Source organism: Mesocricetus auratus, unplaced genomic scaffold, assembly GCF_017639785.1.
Source record: "Mesocricetus auratus isolate SY011 unplaced genomic scaffold, BCM_Maur_2.0 Super-Scaffold_100028, whole genome shotgun sequence".
Taxonomy (NCBI): domain Eukaryota; kingdom Metazoa; phylum Chordata; class Mammalia; order Rodentia; family Cricetidae; genus Mesocricetus; species Mesocricetus auratus.
The window spans coordinates 11001795-11026324 of record NW_024429209.1 but is presented as its reverse complement, the minus strand read 5'-3'; the positions used below and the strand labels follow the sequence as shown (position 1 = coordinate 11026324).

The window sequence follows — 24530 nt, the reverse complement described above, 5'->3', positions numbered from 1 at the left end:
AGCCTTTTGGAAATCAGTAGGGAGATTCCTCAAAACTAGTAAAACTGCTGTAGCACCCCATATCACCATCCTTGGGAATATCTCCCAGGAATCAGAGCCACCATACAATAAAGGCATGCATACCCATGTTCATGGCAGCAGCATCCACATGTCAATGTATAGAATGAGCTTAGATTGCCCATCGGCGAATAAAAATCAATAAACTGTAAGTATACACATTATGGGATATTACTCATCCACAGAAAAGAATTAAATTACATCATTTAAGAAAAAAATTATTGGAGGTGGACATTCCCTTAAACAACAGAAGTCAGACTCAGAAAGACCTGTGTCATCTGTTTTCTCTCATATGCAGAACCTAGTTGTTTTAGAGACATGGAAGTAGGAGTGCCCTATTGTGGGAAAGAGACCCCGTGGGAGGGAGGAGAGAAGCTTGGGAAGGAGGAGAGAGGTACATGTGTGAAAATGTCATGTCAAAACCTATATTCTGTACAAATTAAAAATGTTAATTCTTGTTTTGTTTACTTTTGTTTTGAGACAGGGCTTCTCTGTGTAGCCCTAACTGTCCTGAATCTCTTTGTAGACCAGGCTGGACTCGAAGTCACAGAGATCCCCTTGCCTCTGCTTCCTGTGTGCTAGGATTAGAGATGTGCCACCACATCTCTAATTTTATGCTAATTTTTCAATAAAAAACAAGAATCAGGGACTGGAGAGAAGGCTCGGCCATTTAGAGCACTTACTGCTGCTCTTCCAGACAACTAGCGATAGATTCCCAGCACCTGTGTGATTGCTCAACTGTCTATGATTCTAGTTCTGGGGAATCCAAAGCCCTCTTCTGGCCTCTGTGGGTACTAAACACATGAGGTGTGCAGACATTCTTATTGGCATAGCATCCATAAACATTAAATAAAAATAAATCTTAAAAGAACAAAAGGAAGATTCTGGAGTCCCCTCACCACTTCTCCATTTGTGGGAAAAAGCACTCCAAAAACTCAGCTTTCTCTTGAAATGTTTCCCTTTTTAAAATTTACACATCATTGCCTGCCCTTCAACACTGCAGAATGTCTTTTCTTTTTCTCTTTTAAAAATATTACTACATGGCTTCTAGCAAGCACACATATTAATCTTGCTCACTGTGCCCAATGCTGTAAAACATTCAATTCCCCTTAAAGGGTGGGGGCATGTAGTAAGAAATCATTAGAAGTCCTTTCCCAATTTGTGATTCATTTCTGTATCTCAGAGCTGAGAACATTAACTCCTGGTAGCCTGAGCTAGATGCCTTCCAGGCAGGCTATGGACCTTCTGGAACTGTCCACAGATCAGTGTCCTACTCAGTGTGGCTTCGGTAGTCCCCCCAGCACACATAGAAGCAGCATCTTATTTGAAACATCAGGAGACCCTCAGGGTTGAGACCTAAACATTTGGTTTCCTTCCACTATCCTGGCCTTCAAAATGAGAGATGTTCTGGGGTGCACCTGTCCACCCCTGATTCCTCCCTTCAGTAGGGTTAGGCAAGGATTAGGAGGATTCATTCCCTGTCCACTCTTTGTTTTGAAGCACATCCCAAATTCCTACTGTAATCGGAAATTTGGATTTCAGAAGAAAATCTGTCTTTCCATTTTGCCAACACCGGCAGGCCCAATGTGCCGAGGAGTAACAGCGACTGGAGAGCCGGCCAGTTCATGAGGCCAACTGTGAGCATTAGGATGGGAAGCTGGCAGCAGACCGGGTGGTTCCACAGGACCTGCTTGGGGGGGCAGGTGGGAGCACTCATGCCTGGCCTCTCAGCACCCTTCCTGGTTCTGCATCAACTCCCTTTCAGTCCATGCCACAACCTGGCCCCAGGTCAGCTACTCACAGGTGTCCTCCTCTCAGCTCCCTCTCATCGCAGAGAGGAGTCTGTCACACCTTTACGTGTTCGTGTTTCAGAATTTTAAAAGCAAGAAAGCACAAGGGAAATTAGAGGCTTAGTTATTGTTACCTAGGGACAAGTGCTGGCAATCATTTAGAGGCCAGAGGTACAGGGTTTCTACTCTATCAAAATGCAGAGCTCCTTCACCTATATCTAATGAATTTTTACTAAACTATCATCATATTACACCTACTGTTTCCAATATTTGTCATTTAATCAGAGATTTATTTTCTGCAATAAGATTCTTTTGGGCAAATGCCAACTATTTCTCTTGTGTCACACACACACACACACCACACACACACACATGTACGCACTCGCGCGCGCACACATACACACACACACACACACACACACACAGAGACCCTAACTTAATTTTTACCCAGTGAACATGCCCATGTAGGCACCAGGAGTCAGGTTTAGTCCCCAGGACTGGGAATAAAGTCAAGTCCTGAGTCTGTATTCATGCAAACCCTCAAATGAGTAGAAAGTGAGTTTGCTGTAGAAAGGGTATAGACAAGCTCAGGGGAAAGGATAACGTGGCACCTGTGATGGAGTCCACAGTTCTCTAAGGAAAGAAAACTAGGCCTGAGCTGTCATGCCTATTACATCTCACTAAGTGATGCTCAATAAATACCTTCATTAACTCATCTGGAATTTCATACAAAGCATTTGATCATATTTACCCCCAAGTCTTCCACCAGCTACTCCCAGATCCACCCTACCTCTCTATACACACACACACTTCATGTCCTCTTCTTCTTTTCCCATAATCATTCAAGCCCATTTGAGCAGTTCATATCACCTGGGCGTGGGACAATCCAATCAACCTAATAAGGACGATGCCCATAATGAAACCATCCATGGCTCCTCTGTTAGGGATGGGGGCTTGTGAATTCCTTCACTCTCTATGATAGAGTGTTGACCACAAAAGTCAATCATGTTCAGAAAGCACGATTTTACGTGGACCTTTCTCAACCTCTGATTATTAACATACTAAGAATCCTGTCAAGAAGTTGCCAGCACATAATTGGATGCAGACATGTAGAAGATTGCAGATAGATCCATGTCTATGGCCATGCACAAAATTTAAGTCCAAATGGATCAAAGACCTCAACATAAATCCAGCCACACTAAACCTCTTAGAATAGAAAGTGGGAGGGACCCTTGAACAAATTGTCACAGGAGACCACTTCCTGAACATAACACCAGCAGTACAGACACTGAGATCAACAACTAATTAATTGGACCTCCTGAAACTGAGAAGCTTCTTTATGGCAAAAGACACAGTCAGCAAGAATAAATGGCAACTCACAGAATGGGAAAAGATCTTCACCAACCCCACATCAGACAGAGGGCTGATCTCTAAAATATACAAAGAACTAAAAAAGCTAGTCACCAAAACACCAAATAATTCAATTAAAAAGTTGGGTACACTTGTCTTCCACCAACGAGATCAGGGGACCAGCGGGTCTGGCGGTGGTTGTGGGACCAGGTAAAACAGGCCCTGCATCCAGGCCTGCATTCCAGTGCCTGGGGATTGCCTGGGGACTGCCACAGAGCTTCCCATCCCGGTGGGAGCAAAGCACCCCAGATCCCAGCTCTTCTCTTCCACCAATGAGACCAGGGGACTAGGTGGGAGACTATGCACCCCAAATCCCTGGGCTTCTTCTCTACCCACAGGATCAGAACTAGGATGAGGAATAGAATAACTACCAGAGTATTGGACTTGCTTGCACCCACTAAAAGGGAACTCTGGTCCCCTAAACACCAGACCAGTAAGGGGCTCTTTCTGCATCCAACAGAAGAAGAGATTGGAAAGAGACAAGACAAAAACACACTAAGCAACAGAAAACCTCAGCAGCTACAAAAAAATTAGAATAACTCCATGCATCTTATCAGACCACCAGGCGTTAAAATTAGAATTCGCAACAACACAAATTGCAGAAACCCTACAAACTCATGGAAATTGAATAATGCACAGCTGCACCATTCCTGGGTCAAAGAAGAAATAAAAAAAGAAAGTAAAGATTTCCTAGAATTCAATGAGAATGAAGACACAACATACCCAAACCTATAGGACACTTTGAAAGCAGTGCTATGAGGAAGTTCACAGCACTAAGTGCCCACATGAAGAAACTGGAGAATAGTTATACTAGAGACTTAACAACACAGCTGAAAGCTCTAGAACACAAAGAGGCAAACTCCCCCAGGAGGAGTAGATGCCAGGAAATAATCAAACTGAGGGCTGAAATCAATAAAGTAGAAACTAGGAAAACAATACACAGAATCAATACAACAAAGAGTTGGTTCTTTGAGAAAATCAACAAGATAGACAAACCTTTGTCCAAACTTACCAAATAGCAGTGTGAACATGCAAATTAACAAAATCAGAAATGAAAAGGGGGGCATAACAATGGACTCTGAGGAAATTCAGAGAATTATCAGGTCATACTTTGAAAACCTGTACTCCACAAAATTCGAAAATTTAAAGGAAATGGACGACTTCCTGGATAGCTATCACTTGCCAAAATTAAATCAAGAACAGATAAGCAATTTAAATAGACCTATAACCCCTATGGAAATAGAAGCAGTTATCAAAAATCTCCCAACCAAAAAAAAAAAAGCCCAGGTCCAGATGGACTCAGTGCAGAATTCTACCAGAAATTCAAAGAACAGCTTATACCAATTCTTCTCAAAGTATTCCACACAATAGAAGCAGAAGGGTCTTTGCCAAACTCCTTCTACAAGGCTTCAATAACCTTGATCCCCAAGCCACACAAAGACACAACTAAGAAAGAGAACTTCAGACCAATATCCCTCATGAACATTGATGCAAAAATTCTCAATAAAATACTGGCAAATAGGATCCAAGAACACATCAAAACAATCATTCACCACGGTCAAGTAGGTTTCATCCCAGGGATGCAGGGATGGTTCAACATATGAAAATCCATCAATGTAATCCACCATATAAACAAGCTGAAAAACAAAAATCACGTGATTATCTCACTAGACGCTGAAAAAGCCTTTGACAAAATCCAACACCCCTTCATGATAAAGGTCTTCGAGAGATCTGGGATAACAGGAACATACCTAAACATAATAAAATCTATATACAGCAAATCAACAGCCAACATCAAACTAAGTGGACAGATACTCAACGCAGTTCCTCTAAAATCAGGAACAAGACAAGGCTGTCCATTCTCTCCATACCTTTTCAATATTGTACTTGAAGTTCTAGCCAGAGCCATACGACAACAAAAGGAGATCAAGGGGATACAAATTGGAAAGGAAGAGGTCAAACTTTCACTATTTGCAGATGATATGATAGTTTACATAAATGACCCAAAGAACTCTACTAGGGAACTCTTACAGCTGATTAACACCTTCAGCAAAGTGGCAGGCTACAAGATCAACTCAAGAAAATCAGTAGCCCTACTATATACAGATGATAAAAGGGTTGAGAAAGAAATCAGAGAAACATCACCCTTTATAATTGCCACAAACAACATAAAATACCTTGGGGTAATGCTAACCAAACAAGTGAAAGACCTGTATCTCAAGACCTTTGAGTCTTTAAAGAAAGAAATTAAAGAAGCCCTCAGAAAATGGAAAGATCTCCCATGCTCTTGGATAGGTAGGATCAACGTAGTAAAAATGGCAATCCTGCCAAAAGCAATCTACAGATTCGATGCAATCCCCATTAAAATAGCAGCACAATTCTTCACAGACCTTGAAAGAAAAATAATCAATTTTGTATGGAAAAACAAAAGACTCAGGATAGGCAAAACAACCTTACTCAACAATGCAACATCTGGAGGTATCACCATCCCTGACCTCAAGCTCTATTATAAAGCTATAGTCCTGAAAACAGCTTGACAGGTAGACCAATGGAATCGAATTGAACATTCTGATATTAACCCATACATGTATGAACATCTGATCTTCAACAAAGAAGCTAAAAATATACAATGGAAAAAAGAAAGCATCTTTAACAAATGGTGCTGGCATAACTGGATGCTGGCATGTAGAAGAATGCGGATAGATCCATGTCTATCGCCATGCACAAAACTTAAGTCTAAATGGATCAAAGACCTCAACATAAATCCAGCCACAATGAAATTCTTAGAAGAGAAAGTGGGTGGTACCCTTGAAAGAATTTGTACAGGAGACAGCTTCCTGAACATAACACCAGTAGCACAGACAGTGAGATCAACAATTAATAAATGGGACCTCCTGAAACTGAGAAGCTTCTGTAAGGCAAAGGAAACAGTCAGCAAGACAAAAAGGGATCCCACAGAATGGGAAAAGATATTCACGAACCCCACATCTGACAGAGGGACGATCTCCAAAATTTACAAAGAACTCAAGAAGCAAGTCTCCAAAACACCAAAGGATCCAATTAAAAAGTGGGCTATAGAACTAAATAGAGAATTCTCAATAGAGGAGTCTAAAATGGCTGAGAGACACTTGAGAAAGTGTTCAACATCCTTAGCTATCTGGGAAATGCAAATCAAAACAAATCTGAGACGTAAAGAGAAGCTTTTTCATTGAGAGAAGCCTTTCTGCCAGCCTGGTTCTAGAGCTGCATCAGTCCCAAATAAACACACAAGACGCTGTATTAATTATGAAGCTGTTGGCCTTGCTTGTTTCTTACTGGCTAGCTCTGACTTAAGTAATTACCCCATAATTGTTAATATAAGTATGTCTCTTACCGGAGAAGTTTCCGGGCTTCCTACCCCATGGCGTTACATCTCGACTCTCTTGTGTTTCTCCTTCCCAGAGTCCTCTGGACTCCTAGTCCCACCTATCTAAATTCTTATTGGCTAGCAGTGATTTATTGACAAATACACAGGACTTCCCCAACACTGAGATACCATCTTACTCTGTCAGAATGGCTAAAACCAAAAACACCAATGACAATTTATGCTAGAGAGGGTGTGGTGAAAGGGGAGCACTCCTCCACTGCTGGTGGGATGCACATCCATACAACAAGGACGTCTGTTCAGCTAAGTTCATAGCAGCATTATTTGTAATAGCCAGAACCTGGAAGCAACCTAGGTGCCCCTCAACTGAAGAAAGGATACAGAAAATGTGTTACAGTTACATAGTGAAGTACTACTCAGCAGAAAAAACTATAAAATATTGAATTTTGCAGGTAATTGATGGAAGAAACCATCCTAAGAGAGGTAACCCAAATCAGAAAGACAAAAATGGTATGTACTCACTCATACATGGATACTAGACATAGAGCAAAGGATTACCAGCCTACAATCCACACCTCCAGAGAAGCAAGGATACAAGGAGGATCATAAGAGGGACATACACGGTCCCCCAGTGAAGTGGAAAAGACAAGAGCCTCTGAACAAACTGGGTGCATGGGAAGAGGGGGAAGGGAGTTAGGAAAAAGAGGAGAGGGGAGGAGAACATGAGGGATCAGGAAGATTGAGTGGGGAGAGGAATAGAGGAGAACAAGAACATAGACACATCAATAGAGGGAGCCACAATAGACTTAAAGAGAAATCAGGCACTAGGGAATTGTACAGAGATCCACAAGGACGACTCCAACTAGGAACCTAATAGTGGAGAGTCTACCTTAAATGCCATCCTAGAGCCTTCATCCAATAGCTGATGGCAGCAGAAGCAGAGACCCACAGCTAAGCACTGAGCCAAACTCCTGGAATCCAGTTTCAGAGAAGGAGGCAAGACCAACAAAGGGGTTCAAGACGACCCTGGGAAAACCAGCAGAAACAGATGACCTGAGAAAGTGGGACCTCATGGACCCCAGTCTGATACCTGGGGAACCAACATAGGACCAAAGCAGGCCCCCTGAACATGGTGTCAGCGAGGAGCACTGGGCAGTCTATGGAGCCTCAGGCAGTGGAACCAGGATGTATCCCTAGGACATGAATGGACTTTGGGGGCCCATTTCCCATGGAGGGATACTCTCTTGGCTTAGATACACAGTGGAGGGCCTAAGCCCTCTCCCAAATGATTTTGGGATTCCTCATGGAAGGCATCACCCTACCTGGGGAGTGGATGGGGGATGGGATGGGAGGTTAGCAGTGGGCATGGGAGGATGGGAGGGAGAGGGAACTGGGATTGACGTGTAAAATAAGATCATTTCTAATGGAAATAAAAAAAATTTTTTGAAGAAGCAGCCAGCACAATGCTTTTGGAAGTCATCGCCTCCAGAACCATAAGCCAAAGAAACCTCAATGCCTTACGAATGAATCACTTCGTCTGGGATAGTGAGCTACAACAACAGAAAAGAATAAAGACTGATGGTAAATAGGCAATGAGATGATTGGTAATGGGACAAGTTGAAACCAAGGGCCAACTACCAGGATGCAATGGGGTCACTTCTTCAATGGTCCCATCTACATTGAAACTCAAACCTAATCATAAGGGGAATAAATCAGACAAACCCAGAATAAGGAGGCATGACAACTATGTGCCATGCATAATTCTCTATGTAAGCCATCATTGTGAAACTGGCAAAACTGGGTGGGGCCCAGGATTGCAATTTGCTGACAGGTGAATTGTGGCCATATCAAAAAAGTATGTTCTAATGTGTGGGGGGGTGGCGGGGACAACCACTAATGACTTGAGATCATGGGGTGTTATTCTGGAAACTGTCAATGCTTCCCCCCAAAAATGTTCTCTGTATTATGCTTACAACTTTTCCAAAAGTTTCGTTGTGTTTCAAACTAGGGCAGGGGGAAAGTAGGAACAACCAAAATTCTTTGGTGTCATGCTATGAGGACTGGGGGGTCTACAACATGTAAAATGCTAATATGACATCCACCATGTCATCTAAATAGGTTATTAAATAATATAGAAAGTTATTATCTCTCTAGAGGTTTGTGTGTTTAATATTTCCTACATTTTTTATTCCTTTACTTCTTTTTATTTATTTATATTATTGAGGATTAGACCCAGGGCCTCTCTCCAATGTTAGGAGAGTCTTCACTAAGATACATCTTTAGCCATTTTTACTTTCTTTTGAGACAGGCTGTCGATAAGTACCCCGGCTGGCCTTGAGTTTACCAGCAAAGCTGATATGGTAGGCACATCCCGCCACACTTGGCTTTTCATTTTAAACTGGTTTGATTTGGTTTGGGTATACAGATCAGGGTTTCTCAACCTCCAGCACAATGAGTTCTTCGGCCAGACAACATTGCTGTGAAGTTGACGCTTGCAATGCAGAAAGTTCCGAGGCATCACTGGCTTCCACTCAGCAGCACTCCTTTTGTGAAAACCCTAACTGCTTCCAAGAGTTAACCAAATGTCATCTCGCAGGCCATGTTGCTCCCGTTTCAGGCTGGAAAGATGACTCTGCCTGTCAAGTGCCTGCTGTAGAAACTTGAATCCCTGAGACCAGATCCCCAGAACTCAAGGGAGAAAAACCAGGCATGACATAAAATGGGAAGTGGAGACAGCCAGATTCCTGAAACTCACTCCAGTCCAGCTGCATCAATGCACTTTGGGTTCACTGAGGGTCTGTCCCAGAAAATAAAGGTGGGGAGCGATCAAGAAAAGACACCAGATGTCAGCTTCTGGCCTACACACACACACACACACACACACACACACACACACACACACACACACACACACACACACACACACGCATGCACATACACACAATTGCACATACTATAGCAACTGCACACAAGTGCAGATGTCCACTCAGAGACGTTGGGTCCCCTGGATCCAGAGTTACAAGCAGTTATGAGCTGCCTACATGGGTGCTGGAAACCCAACTTGGGTCCTCTGAAAGAGCAACCAGTGACCTCTCCAGCCTCCTTCTCCTTAAAACCATTTATTTATTTATTTATTCATTTATAGGTAGATCCTGTTACTTGTAAGTCATTTTTATTCTCTCTAAAGACGCCTTTTGGACATTTTCTGAAAATCTGAGCAATTCCCCCACAAGTTTTTATGTCTCCTTAATCTTTTTTTTTTTTTTTTGGTTTTTCGAGACAGGGTTTCTCTGTATTGTTTTGGAGGCTATCAGTCCAGCCCAGCCTCGAACTCACAGAGATCCGCCTGCCTCTGCCTCCCGAGTGCTGGGATTAAAGGCGTGCGCCACCACCGCCCGGCTTGTCTCCTTAATCTTGATGGAACTTTACTTCTGATGGAACTTTACTCCTGATGGAACTTTACTTCTGATGGAACTTCACTCCTGATGGAACTTTACTTCTGATGGAACTTCACTCCTGATGGAACTTTACTTCTGATGGAACTTCACTCCTGATGGAACTTCACTCCTGATGGAACTTTACTTCTGATGGAACTTTACTCCTGATGGAACTTTACTTCTGATGGACCTTTACTTTATCATGGACTTCTTGCCGTGTGATACAGACCCCAGGTTGTTGGAATTTTTTTCTCCTAACACTTCACATATGTCATTCTACTCTTGAATGATGACTATAATTTTTTTTACAAGATTAACTTTATTACTTTCAATTATATCTCTGGGTCTGTGCACATGTGTGGGCACCATTAGAGGCCAGAAGCATCAGATTGCCCTGGAACTGGAGTTACAGGTGGTTGTGTGGACCAAGACTGAGCTCAGGTCTCTGTGAGAGCAGCAGTGCTCTTGACCACCGAGCCATCTCCCCAGCCCTTTGGCGTTCTTCTTATCTTTCTTCCTCTCTCAGAGAATGTGGGGTTTTTCCTGCACTACCTTTCAGGAGAGTTTTGTTTTCTGGAGTTCTCAAATGACATGCTTAGGGATAATTTGGTGACTGTTACTGAAGCTGTGTGCCTCACGAGATGATCTCCTGCATCTGTAGTGGGGCATCCCTATTAGCTTGGGGTAACTTTTCTATTTTTAGTCCAGATATTTTCTGTTCCTTGCTTTTCCCCCCCACTCTGTCTTGTTCTGTTGGCACTCTCATCACACACATCTCAAACTGATGCAATCTACGGGTCTTTTTTTTTTTTTTTTTTGGTTTTTCGAGACAGGGTTTCTCTGTATTGTTTTGGGGAGGCTGTCGGTCCAGCCTGGCCTCGAACTCACGGAGATCCGCCTGCCTCTGCCTCCCGAGTGCTGGGATTAAAGGCGTGTGCCACCACCGCCCGGCAATCTACGGGTCTTGATGGGGTTTGTCTTCTCTGCCAGTTAAAGAATTAAAAGGGAGGAAAAATCTCCAGTACAACAGCGAAGAAATCTGTCACCACAAGAGCCAACGTTTTATTGGGGAGAGGAATTGCCCATACAGCAGACACACAGAGAAAGTCACCCTGTGCAAAGTCAAAGAATCCAGTCAGTCTCAGTGCCTGGGGGCTAAAGCTCTGAAGAACTCTCCTTTCCTAATTTAGGGCTGGTCAGTGTGAAGAGAGATAAGGTGGTTGATTGGCTGGTGACCTTGTGACCCTGTCCATCCTAGCCTTGAACTCGTTGGGCCAGTCCACCAGCGTAGGGCTGCTGCTGGGTGACGAAAGGCAGCAAGGCCTATGCTTTAAATGGCCAAGAGGGCGAGGAAGCATCCCGCCATGGTGGAAGCTCACTTCTTTTGTTACATGGCCATGGCTCTTCCCTCTATCTATCTGCTTACCAGGGAGTCTATCTGTCTCCTAGTCTAGGAGTTTGGGAGCTTCCCACCTTCCTGGGTATTGTCTTCTGCTGCTTTCTATAGTTTTTTCTTAAGTCTTTGCTCTTTATCCCTACATGCGTGATCTGAGATGTTCACAAAGCCAGAAATCCTTCATCTGAGGCTCATCTGTTGGCAAACCCCTGTGTGGTGGTTTAAATGAATTGTCCCCATCATCTCAGGCATTTGGATGCTTGGTCCTGGGCTGGTAGTGCTGTTTGGGGGAGGTCTAGCAGGCCTGGCCTTCTTGAGGGAAGTGTGTCACTTGAGAGTTAAAAGACTTGCCCAATTGCTAGTTTCTCTCTGATTCAAGCTTGGCATTTAAGATGTGAACCCTCAGCTTCTGTTCCAGCTACCACATCTGCAGCCTATTCCAATGCTTTTCTTCAAATTTTTTTTTAATTTAAAGTAGAAACAAGCTTATATTACATGTCAATCCCAGTTCCCTCTCCCTCTCCTCCTCCCCTGCTTCCCACCAACCCTTTAACCCATGCCCTTTCTGCTCCCCAGGGAGGGTAAGGTCTTCCATGGGGGATCCTCAAAGTCTGTCTTATCATTTGGAGCAAGGCCTAGGCCCTCTTCCATGTGCCTCAGCTGAGACAGCATCCCTCTATGTGAGATGGACTCCCAAAGTCAATTCATATACTAGAGATAAGTACTGATCCACTGCCAGAGGCTCCATAGATTGCCCAGGCCCCCTAACTGACACCCACGATCATGGGGTCTGGGTGGGTACTATGCCTGTTTTCCAGCTATCAGTGTGAGGTCTATGACTTCCCCCTTGTTCAGGTCAACTGTTTCTGTGGTTTTTTCCAGCCTGGTCTTGACCCCTTTGCTCATCACTCCTCCCTCTCTGAAACTGGATTCCAGGAGTTTGGCTCAGTGCTTAGCTTGTGTGTCTGCTTCTGCTTCCATGAGCTGCTGGATGAAGGCTCTAGGATGGCATATAAGGTAGTCATCAGTCTCATTATCGGGGAAGGATTTTTTTCCCTTGGGAACCATGAACCCAAACCTAAACTGTGGAGGTGTCTCTCTCGCTCCCTCTAGTGCCTGCCTGCTAAACTACCCATCTTCTAAAACTGCCCTTATGGCTGATTTTATTTTATTCTATTCTAATTTATTTTATCCTATTTTATTTTATGTCATCATTTCCACAGGATATGTGTGGTTCTCTGGAGCTCCAGTAGTGCATGTGAAACAAAACCCAGGCCCTAGAGCAGCCCCTGAACAGTCTGGAATGTTGGAAGTTTTTTTGAAATTTTCTGCTTCCCTCTCCAGGCAAAAGCTGCAGGCTGGCAGTTTGCCGAGTCCTGCTCTCTGAGCCATGGGAGGATTCTGAGGGAGAGGTGCCGGGAGTGCTCCTGGGAGCCCTGGTGTGCCAGTTCCACAACTGTCAGGGGTGCAAGTACCTCTCAGCTGCTTTCTGTGTCTCTCAAACATGTAGTTAGCATGTGTATTGATATTACATTGACTTCTGGAGGGGGACCCGGGCTCAGAATTGCAGCATCATTCTGGTGTCACTCTCTGATTGGTCAACTTTAATCCCTTCACAGGTCCCAGGCCTTGATAAAGGACTGTCACCATTTGGCTTTGTTTCCTAACTGTCTTAATCTACTTTCTCCCCGGGTTTCTCCATTACTACTTCTACATGCACACTTCGTTTTGTTTTAGTTTTTTCATTGTTTTGGTTGCCTTTCAGGGCTTTCCCCCCATATTTTCAAAGGCATGTTTTTCGTACCACTCCAATTTATGTATTGTACACTTGCAGGCTGGTATGGATCATTGTGTAGAACAGCAGCTCATCTTCGTACAGAGCACGTGCACTTTATCCCCACATTGTGGTGTCCTGCCTGCTGTGATGCTCCTGAAGATGCCAATAATTTACTCCTTAGGAGATTCATGGACTGGCAAGATGGCTCAGCAGATAAAGGTACTTCTCACCAAGCCCAGTGACCACAGTTTAATTCCCAGGAACCACACAATGGAAGGCAAAAAATGGCCCCTGCAAGTTAATCTCTGACTCCACACACAAGAGGTGTGCACCCCTCTCCAGTAAATAAATAATGTTCAACTCTAATCTCCCTGACATTTAATGGAGCCTCAACTGGCCACATCTCCAGGCAGTGGGACTAAAAGCTTAGTTGACTCTCAAACTGTAGAATCCACAACCCTTGTGTATGTGTCTTTGTCGCTGGCTAAGAAACTGTGCTGTCTGCATGCCTGACTTCTTCCAGCCCTCAGGTGCCCCGGAACTCTCTGCAAAGAATCCTAGTAACATAATTATTAAGGAACACCAGTTGTATACACTAGTGGGACTTACTGTTACCCTTCTGTACACGGATGTGTCACGCATTGATCATGCTCCTCTTTGCTCGTAACCTTTCTTCCCCTTCTGATTTCCTCCCTCTTCCTAATCCCTTACACCTCCTCTTCTTTTGGAATGTCTTCATTAATTTCTTTTAATTTCCACATGTGAGAGAACTGGATTGTTTCACGTAACATGATAAACTCCAGTTCTGTCCATTTTCCGGATAATGACAAGATTTCAGTCTTGTTTACACTTGGGAAATAATTCCTCTATGTGTGACATTAATTTTATTTCTCTGTTCATCCACTAACTGTGTGACAAATTACTCTTTGCTGATATTGACCAACCTGCATCTTCTTTCCCTTGCAGCCCTCATGACTTGGATTTGGTGCAAAAAGCTGGCAAAAGGGCCTAATGCTGAAACAGAGGAGTGCCCAAGCCCAACCAGTGTAAGTGTCTTGTTCCTGTAGGAGCTGCCTGTAATGCCAGATTCAGGAAGTGAAGACAGGAAAATCCATGAAGCAAGGTTGGTAGCTAGACTAACAGAATTGGACAGCTCTGGGATTCAGTTGTCAGACCTTGCCTCAATGAACAAGGTGGAGAGTGTTTGAGGAAGACATCTGACATCAGGGTCAAGTCTCCCTACACATGCACATGTGCACACACCACACACACACACACACACACACACACACACACACACACACAATACAGAGTGAGAGAGAGAGAGAGAGAGACATAAGGTTGACTACATGGAAGGTATTCATCCTTCCTGCTCATCTAGGTCAACTCACATGCAGACATAATCCAGAGAAGCAACACAGGCAGCAAAGCCCAGACTATATGACTTGGGAGATGAGCACAGTTCCTCAGGGAAGACGGCAGGGCAGGACCTGACCAGGCACAGTAGAAAGAGAAACCCCTTCTGCAAGCTCATGGTACCCATCTCAAAGGCAGGAGTATTTCCTCAAATGACCAAATACGTCAGATTCTTACTAGAAGTGGAGCTCGTTCCACCAGAAAAATGGTGTGAAGGATGGTTTTGGGTGATTGTAGGCGAGTTTGGCTTCTTATGAACATATCAGTCAAAGAACTTCTGAGTGTTCAACAAATCCTATTTTCCGCTCTTGGGAACACAAGTGGACTGCATTTACCATTCTCATAAAAAAAAGGCAGAATCATATGATTACACGGTTACCAACAGAATGTAGACAAATGGTAACTAAAACAAATGACAAACTTCAGTTCTAGACGTAGCCCCATAAACCTTAACAGGAGGGGCTGGAGAGGTGTCTTAGTGGTTAGAGGTCACACTACTCTTCCAGAACACTGGAGTTGACCTCCAGTGCCAATGTTAGGTGTCTTACAACACCCTGAACTCCAGCTCCACCAGATCTGAAACCTCTGACCTCCACAGACACCCACACTCACACACATATACATCCATGCATACATGTATACATGCATGCATATACATAATTAAAAGGAAATTAAATGTGGTGATATTTTGTTTATGATACAATAAATAAAGATTGCCTGAAGATCAGAGTGCAAAGCCAGCCACACTAGTTAGCCCTAGAGGCCAGGCAGTGGTGGCACACACTTTAATCCTACCACTAGGGAGACAGATCAGATGTATCTCTGTTAGTTTAAGGCCATCCTGAGCTACATTAAATCGATCCAGTCTAAAAGAAAAACAGAGATACACAAAGGTGGTCTCAGCACTTGGGATCCCACGCCTTTATTCCCAGCACTAGAGAGGAATATAAGGCAGGAGGAGACAGCAGCTCCGTGCAGTCTGAGGAACACTGCAACCAGGAGTGGTCTGAGGACAGGATCCGCCCTTCTGTCTGACCATGGGTAGAGGTGAGAATTCTCTAGTGACTGGCTGCTCCGCTTCTCTGATCTTCAGCTTTCACCACAGTATCTGTTTCTAGGTTTTTTTTGATTTTTTGTTTTTGTTTTACGAGACAGGGTTTCTCTGTATTGTTTTGGAGGCTGTCGGTCCAGCCCGGCCTCGAACTCACAGAGATCCACCTGCCTCTGCCTCCCGAGTGCTGGGATTAAAGGCGTGCGCTACCACTGCCCGGCTGTTTCTAGGTTTTTATTATTATGACCAAATAGAATTTGTGCTATATAAAAACTTCTTATGAATCCCCCTACGACGTTACTTCTCCTATCTGCAGGCAGAGAACCATCAGATGAGGTCCTGGGAGGTGACAGCTACAGATGGGAGAACTTTAAAGGATAGCATACATGACTGTCCACTGACTACACTTGAAAAATGTATTATGAATGTTAGTTAACTTAATTTGTTAGTCATATGAATTTGTTGTTATTACCAATTGTGACCTTAAATGCACAATCTTCCTGCCTAAAACTCCAAGTGCTGGGTCTATAAGTGTGCACCACCATGCTTGACAACTCCATGGAATTTGTATAAACCTGTTTGTATTTTGTATTTGGTTAATACACAGGGAAGTCAGAATTGTGTCTGTGTCAGCGGTGGTACGGCAGCAACTGTTAAGGCTTTCCCACAGAGCCTCGTGCTGATGCATCCGTTTATTTGGCAAAATCTTGGACTTTCTCTGAGGGAAGGCATCAAGAAGGGAGCAGAAAGGTCCCAGATGAACTGAGTGACCCAATAGGAGATCAGGTAGCTCTCAGACACAGTCATGTCCCAATCCACACCAGCGATGGGCCACATAGAAACTAGAGTTTCATCAGTGTTTTAAAGGGTTCTCTGGAAGAGACAAAGTAGATCATTAGACATCAGTATCCCTGGGAATAAATCCATATCCAAACAACACCCAAGCTCCTGAAAATGACAGAAATTCTCTGTTACATTAGGGGTTGCCCTCAGAAATCAACTTTCTATGCCACCAAGACAGCTCAGCAGATAAGAGTACATGTCACCAAGCCTGACCCAAGTTCAATCCCAAGGACCAAGACTGTAGAAGAGAACTGCTTCTCACAAGTTGTCCTCTGACCTCTACACATGCATGCATGCATGCAGCACACACACACACACACACACACACACACACACACACACTGTGTCACATGTGAGTCTGCATACACTAAATAAATAAACTCCATTTCCCCAACAGTTTGCTGATTGAGAAGACAGGTGAGGACAAGGTCTTCTAGGGTCTGGCTGATGAAAGAGGAGCAGTAATTGGGTCTTTTGGACAAAGGAGGGACATAGTGGGTGATATTGTACAAGAAGCTAAGAAACTGAAGGAGAGTGTGGAAGAGAAACAGAACTGACCCCGAGTCAGTGTCTTGTCTCTGTGAACGTAACCTGGATTTGAGACAGGAGGTTCATGCTTTATCTGAGTGTTTCTGCGACTGGAATCAGATGACTGCCATTTCCTGCAACCTCTAAATAGCAGTTGAATGGTGTGTGAGGAGCAGAGCTGACATGCCCACACCCTCACCTTCTCACCCCCAGGCGCTCACCCGTTGTCCAAGCAGATGTTCCCGCAGTATGTCCAGCAGCATGTGTGGTTTGGTGTCACGCATTCGTACACCCTTGTGCACCTTTTCCCACAAAACCGTTTTGGAGGATGTACCCAGCACTGGTCGATTTCGTCCATCCCATCTGGAATGGAGATGCTGGAGGTTGGCAGGGTCTACTCACTCATAATGTGCAGCAGAAACCCTTTCAGACCTCCAGACGAAGGAAACCCTTCTGGAACTTGAATACTCTGTGTGCCAGGAAGTATCCAGGACAGCAGAGGCTCCAGTTCTAACCAGTCTACACAAGAAAGCATCCTTGTATGATAACCTTTCCTTCCTCCCAGGTGTCACCAGAGCACTGTGGGATTCTGGGTCCTAAAGATCAGACCAGGGGTGCATTCCCAACATACACAGCCTCACCAAGTGTATACTGATAAGAACCTAGACTTTAGAGCCTGCAACCTCATCAAGGTCTGAATTCTTTGCACATCAGGTACAGAATGGGAAAACTGAGTCAAAGACAGTAGGAACTTCATTTTCCACTTTTCTGTTTGCTCACCATCAAGAGCTACTGAAGCCACTCTCTCCCCCAAAATCTATACTCTCCATGTACTGAAACTGCCAATCCTGTTACTCTCACCTCCTAATGAGTATATGCATATATATATATATATATATATATATGAGATTTTCTAAGGGACACTCATTTGTTTTCTCCATTTTTTCAGGCCCTAACTGCTCTCAAATGAAATGGATGTGACTAATATCACCATTGAGTTTCTCATTAATGTCTCACCTAGCCAGAGTACAGAGCTGTTGGAAATACAAGCCCAGAGAGAAACCTGGTGTTACTCTAACTGAGCTGGTCTGATGGAAAACTGTGTTTCCCCGCGCTCTGTGGTCTGTACAAAAGGCTTTGCTCTTTTCCTACAAACCTGGTATTGCTTTCAGAGATGCAAAGGGGATTTGAAGGAACACTAGAGAGGAAGCATCCAATGTAATCTAATTGAGATGTCTCTGCTTAACGATAGCTCTGATTTTCAAAGTTTTGTAGTGTGTGTGTGTGTGTGTGTGTGTGTGTGTGTGTGTGTGTGTGTAGTCATGCGCGTGCCATGGCACACACATGTGGAGGTCAGAGGACAACTTTTGAGAGTTCTCTCCACGGTGCATGCCAGCAATCAAACTCGGGTTGCCGGTGTCTGATCTTCTGAAGACTGATTTTAAAATGTGGGCCCTGCATCAGCTATGAGAGAGAAGCCAGGAGCAAACAGAGCACCCCCATTGTCATACTGCTATTGTTACCACGTATTTTGAAGCTTCCCAGAACAAACAGAAACACCACCATCCCGTGGAGGGACACAGGGAGGAGGAGGATCTGGAGCCTCATGGCAGACTTGGCGTTCACAGGAAAACAAATCTTCATCCACTGCTGCTGGAAGCAGAAAAGAAATGAAGGCTTTCCCTGTGTGGGTACCATCACTGCAGTGAACTCATGAGCCTAATGGCATGGGCTATGTAGCATCCAGAAGACAGTAGCTCACAGTGCCCCTCCCCGTCCTCCAGATCTCATATTCCTTGAGCCTCCTCTTCCAAGATGTTTCCTGAGCCTTGGGCTGAGGGTATAATATAGATGTCCCATTTAGGGCTATGCACTCAACAGTTACTTCTCAACACTGTGACCAGTTGAGTCTCTGCTGTAATCATGGCCCACTACAGAAGTCTCTCTGGCCAATAGTGAAAGCAATACTAGTCTAAGCCCTAGCTTTTTAAAAACATGTATTTATTTTTATTTTTATTTTACATATATGTGCTGCATGTATTGTGAGCATAAGAAAATGGCACCGGGTTCCTTGGAACTGGAATTAGAGATGGCTGTGAACCACCCTATGTGGGTGTGTGGAACAGAACTCTAGTCTCTGGAAGAGTAGTCTGGGACCTTGCCCATTGAGCAACCTCTCCATACCCCTAATACCTCATTCTTAATGTAGCACCTTGCTGCCCAAAAGGTTCTCAGGGTCCTGGTAATGCCCAATGTCCTTCCATGCACACTTCCAATGTTCTAAATCAACCCAGAGAAAGGAATCAAGATCCTGCCTAAGTCCTTCTCACATCAGATCCTGAATGCCTCACACTCAGTTCCACTCTTTTGGTTATTTAAGGTAAAGTTTGGGCAATTAAAAAGCCAACGGTCATCAAAATAGACTCAGTTCAGCCACTCCCCCAAACTTAAAAAACTGTGGTCACCCAACATTTTAAAGCTAGACAGGAGTACAGGTGACCACTTGAGCTACACAACATTTACCTTGGGGTTTGGATATGTTAGTCATGCAACCTCTTTTTCAGTTTTCTTACTGGAACAAAAAAGGGACCACCACCACCCATATCACGGAAATAACATCGACATCATTTCAGGCTGCGACTAGTTGCTGAAAAGCACTGGTGCCTCAGGGTTCACACTCACCCTTGGATGGGTCCTTGTGACACCCTTTGGTCCAGACCTGGGACAGCGCACAGAAGAGCAGGAACACAGACGCTCTGTGGCCTGGAGGTTGGGGTGACCTTTGTGGGGGCAGAGTTTTAAGTTCAGCCCAGGAGCTACGTGCCACCATGCCATAGACTCTTTCTTTGGCACTCTTCCACCAGAAAGCACAGAGATGTGTTGACACAGACGGTGCCTCTGGGTGGGCTGGGGACATCGTGTGCCTCCTCCACAGCTCCATTCCAATCCAGACGTCCTGGACCACATGGTGCAGAGTCTTTTTTTTTTCCTGAAGCATCTGAGTGTGCCCACAGGAAGGGATTCACAGACACCTGTCCGTGGTGGTGGCGATGGTGGATTGAAGAATGGTCTTTCTCTGTAACTCTGGCTCGCCTGGAACTCATAGCAATCCCCTTGCCTCAGCCTCCTAAATACTAGAGTTACAGGAGCATCGCACCATATCCAGGCCTGCACCATAACCTTTAACAGCTCGCACACTCTGCTCGGTGTCGATTCTCATTTTTCCATCAAACTACAGGCTGCCACAAATGCCCTCCATGTTTTTCATAGGTGAAGAAACTGGATTTTCATAAAGCTAGATGTACATGTAGCCAATGAAGGAAGTGGAGTAATCAAACCTAAAGTCAGATCTTGCTACAGATTTGCTTCTTGTTGGGTGGAGAGATTTGTTCACCAAAAATCAAAGAAAACATGCTAGGAGCTGGAGGGATGGCGTGGTGCGTAAGAGAGCTTGCTGTGCAAGCTGGGACCTGAGTTCAGATCCCAGCACCCACATTAGAAAAACATCCTAGCAATAACTCACATGCCTGCAACTCCAGCGTTGAGGAAGTTGGGCAAGACAGTTATTACTTCTGGCTGGCCACCTAGCCATGTTGAAAAAAATGCCAATCTCCAGATTCAGTGAAAGACTCTATCTGGAGGGGATAAGGTAGAGAGAGAAAGTGGAGGGCATTGAATGTCCTTCTCTGCCCCTCCACCTCTCTGTCTCTCTATCGTCTCTCTGACACACACACACACACACACACACACACACATACACACACACAAACACACACACACACACACACACACACAGAGAGAGAGAGAGAGAGAGAGAGAGAGAGAGAGAGAGATGCTAAGCACTTTCAAACAACAGACTTCTCTCACTAGGCTGACAGGATTACTTTATGTACCAACAGATGTCTCTGTGTGAAACCCTTCCGGTGTTCCACTGATGCTCTAGGCAGCGGGAGCTATATGCTAAGAATCACAAAGCTGGTGACCAAGGTGGATGGGCCAGGACAAAGGCAGAGACCTGGGTTTGGAAAGCCACGTACAGCAGTGTGGGAACCCACTGAAGGGAAATTGACGAGGAGGAAAATAGTACCTGCTATGGTTTGTAGTTTTTCCTCAAGGATCCTGTGCTGGAATCTTTGATCTTTGTCCCTAGAGTAGCAACGCTAAGAGTGATGCCACATTTAAGAGGTGGGGCCTCACCAGAGCTTCCCTGGTATGGAGAGAGAGAGAGACAGAGACAGAGACAGAGACAGAGACAGAGAGACACAGGCACACACACAGAGAGAGAGATGAATGAAGAGAGAGAGAAGGGGAGGAAGAGGGGGAGGCAGGAGAGAAGGAGGGAGGGAAACACAGAGGTGGATATATTGGGGGCTGAGAATTCAGAAACTGTGGAAGGAGAGAGTTATTTACAATGGGATCCATACACACCATATACAGGTATGAAGTTGTCAGAGGATAAAGAAAAGATGTTTAAAAAGCCAAGGATCTACGAACAAAAGTCACGGTGCTGTAGATGGAGCTGGGTATGTGGAGAGTTAGCCCTTCCTTGGGCCTCCTCAGCCTGAGCTCAACCCTTCCTTGTCTGTTTCTCACAGACCCCCTCCCACAGTCTTCATTCACTACTTTGCAGAACAGCGTGAATTAGAACAAATGCTTGACAGTATGAGTGATTGAAACGAAGCAGGGCAATCATGGAAAGGCACTTCCTGAAATAGTTAAGTGATTAAGTAAGAAAAAAGTGGGAGAAAGGTAACAAAAATGACTGATCCAAAGGCAATTCTGGGGAAAGGAGCAAGGATAACACAGAAAAAGGCGAATCATGGCTGGAGAGGTGGATCAGTGCTCACGAGTACTTGCTGCTCTTGGAGACGACACAGGTTCAGATCCAGCACTGTATTAGGTAGTTCACAACTGCTTAAAACTCTAGTTCCAGGGATCTGTTGTCCTGGGGTCATGTGTGGTGCACAGACACAATACACACACACACACACACACACACAACCAAATAAACACGTGCATCTTTTATAAAATGTACAGTCTTGTTAATTATAATTCCTTCTTCATTCTGTAAAATGTTCTATAATTAAAAAGCAAAAATAAATTGCCTAAATCTCTTCATGTGTGCAGTGTATGCACATGTGTACATGTATGTGTACACTTGCGCATATGGAGACTACCAGCAGACATCACAGACTCTTGCCACACTTAGCACTCATTTTCCCCTCCAGGAAGCCCAGCAAGACCCTGGGTTCTACTGCTCTACCATCACTCCCGGTTCTGGCTTACAGATATGCACCTCCAGGACAACGTTTTCATGCAGACACTTTACCCACTGAGCCATCTTCTGAGCCCTGAATTGTATATTTCACAATAATGAAAATTATGTTAGCAAGAAGAGAGTGCTGATAGTTGGAAAGGGGCATCTTCTGAGACTGCACATAACAGACCAGGGGGCAAGAAGAGGGAAAGTAGGTCGGTTGTTGCTGTGCCCTGGCTTGGCCAGCAGAGGCAGCAGTGAGCCCTCATCCTGCTAAGGCGAAGTTGGCCATCCAGACCAGATCTCAGCTCCTGGGCACCTCAGCTTGGAGCCATGTTGTCCAGGCCTGCAATGCTCATCCTTGCTCTGCTGTTGCTGTCGTCACTGGCTCAGGGAGGGATCGGCCAGAAACGGAGACAATACTTAGGTAAGGTGATTGGATGAGGAGGGCAGCAGGGGAAGCAGGGACTGAGAACTGGCAGAGAAGAGACTCCACTTCATGCCCTGTTCTTAGAAAGCACTATCCGGGCTCCTAGTGATCTCAGAACCTCGGCTCTGGCTCCCAGAGCTCGACATAGTGATAAGGTGGAGAGTGAACCTGCAGTTTTCCCCACTTTGTTCCAAAGATCCAGAGGCAAATGATCCCTAATGAGCAGAAAGGGGCCCCAAGGCTAAAAATCCAATGGGCAAACAAGACACTAGTTCTTGATTGATGCATATTTGGGAAGGGTGAGTGTGCAGAGATGCTCAAGGGTATAGACATGGGCATAGGTGCAGAGACCAAAGACACTGAACAGGAAGGAGGTAGGACGAAGTTGCTGTCTGAGGCAGGGGTGGCAATAAAAGATAAACTATGAAAGGGACAGGACACTGGGAAGATCGACTGCAAAGGAAGCAGAAAGAGGCCAGGGGCTGCTCTGTCACCCTCATGGATCCTCCAGTTCTGGAGAGTGAGAGGGTCTGAGAACCGTCTCAGGTTTCCATGGGCTGAGCAAGAGTATACATTTCAGGGAGGTGATGTGATCACAGCTCTGTCTACCAGGAGAGACTGGTCCTGATGCAGGTAAGAGGAAAACCAGGACACACAGATGCTGACAGCTGTGGAGCAGGTGATGAGATTAGCACAGGACATGGGATTTAAAACACAACTGATCATCAGGACCCGGTGAGAGCCACAAAGACAGTGCCTGGAAAATGCAGGAGTGCTGTGAGTGGGACCTCAGCACACAGAGAGAACTCTCAGCCTGGGAGGGATTCTCTCTGGGCAGCCATCTTCTCACTGTCCTCTTCTTGCTGCTCTTTTCAGTAGCACAAGGTCGCCCTGTTCTCAGGGAGTGTGAGAGGTCGCCAATGATGAATGAGTGTAAGCACCACTGTGAAGCTGACCAAGACTGCCAAGCAAATAACATATGCTGCTTAGCACCGTGCGGGAATATCTGTGTGAGCCTGGTGGATAATAGAATATGGGAAGAGTTTGATGCTTCCCCTGCAACTCCCCCTACAGAGGAAGAATCTTTCTCCACCGGCTCGTTTGAAGGAGATATGGCTTCCACCTCGTCATTTACCCCCATGGCCATTCGGAAATAAACAAGAATAAATGTCGTGACAACTGTTAGTTTTGGAGGGCCCTAAATAAGGATACTAAAATAGAAGCCATCTTAATATTCCTACTGTATTCTTAGAGACTAACAGTTAAGTTTCTATTTCTCTGTTCCTGCTTATCTTCCTGTACAGCATATTTTCAAGGCCTGCAGTCCAGACTCACCCAGCTGCAGACTTGTGTCCTTGGAACATACCCTGCCAAGGAAAACTTCTGCTCCCCCGCCCTTCTGCTATCTGCCCTACTTAAGCCCTCTTGATACTTTTAATAAAAGAGACTTGATCCAGAATCCTGTCTCTCCTGTTTCTTGTCTCCCCATTCTCACTCCCTCCCCTAGGGTCCCTGTTGACTGACCACCTGGGCTAAGGCAGTTAGTGATCAATGAATCCCTCTTCGGAGCCAGTATCTCCTCTCTCTCTGTCTTTCCCTCCCTCCCTTCCTCCCTCCTTCCCTCTCTGTCTCTGTCTCTCTGTCTCTGTCTCTGTCTCTCTGTCTCTCTCTCTCTCTCTCATTAGCAGTGTGTCTCTGGTTTCTCCTCTCAGCCCGTGCACCCACTCCAATTCCAAGAGGCTCCAGCACACAAAACCAAACCTCCCACAACAAG

General features: G+C 45.0%; 2 protein-coding genes across 3 annotated transcripts; one reads left to right on the top strand and one right to left on the bottom strand.

Moving 5' to 3' along the window:
- Positions 1-16308: 16308 nt before the first annotated feature.
- On the bottom strand, positions 16309-19825 carry LOC121134537 (protein WFDC9-like). The gene is made up of 4 exons (XM_040733022.1): positions 19752-19825; positions 18593-18719; positions 17291-17432; positions 16309-16571 (listed from the first exon to the last, which is right to left on the bottom strand). Exons 2-4 carry the CDS (start codon positions 18711-18713, stop codon positions 16541-16543), a joined length of 294 nt encoding a protein of 97 aa, XP_040588956.1. The 5' UTR covers positions 18714-18719; positions 19752-19825; the 3' UTR covers positions 16309-16540.
- Positions 19826-22582: 2757 nt separating this feature from the next.
- On the top strand, positions 22583-24215 carry LOC121134536 (WAP four-disulfide core domain protein 10A-like). Of its 2 annotated transcripts, none has more exons than XM_040733021.1 (2): positions 22583-22753; positions 23636-24215. In XM_040733021.1, the coding sequence occupies exons 1-2, from the start codon at positions 22660-22662 to the stop codon at positions 23911-23913; spliced, it is 372 nt and encodes a 123-aa protein (XP_040588955.1). In that variant the 5' UTR covers positions 22583-22659; the 3' UTR covers positions 23914-24215. The 2 variants fall into 2 exon arrangements, with proteins under 2 accessions (XP_040588955.1, XP_040588954.1); XM_040733020.1 differs by having other exon boundaries at positions 22584-22753; positions 23633-24215.
- The last annotated feature ends 315 nt before the right edge of the window (positions 24216-24530 follow it).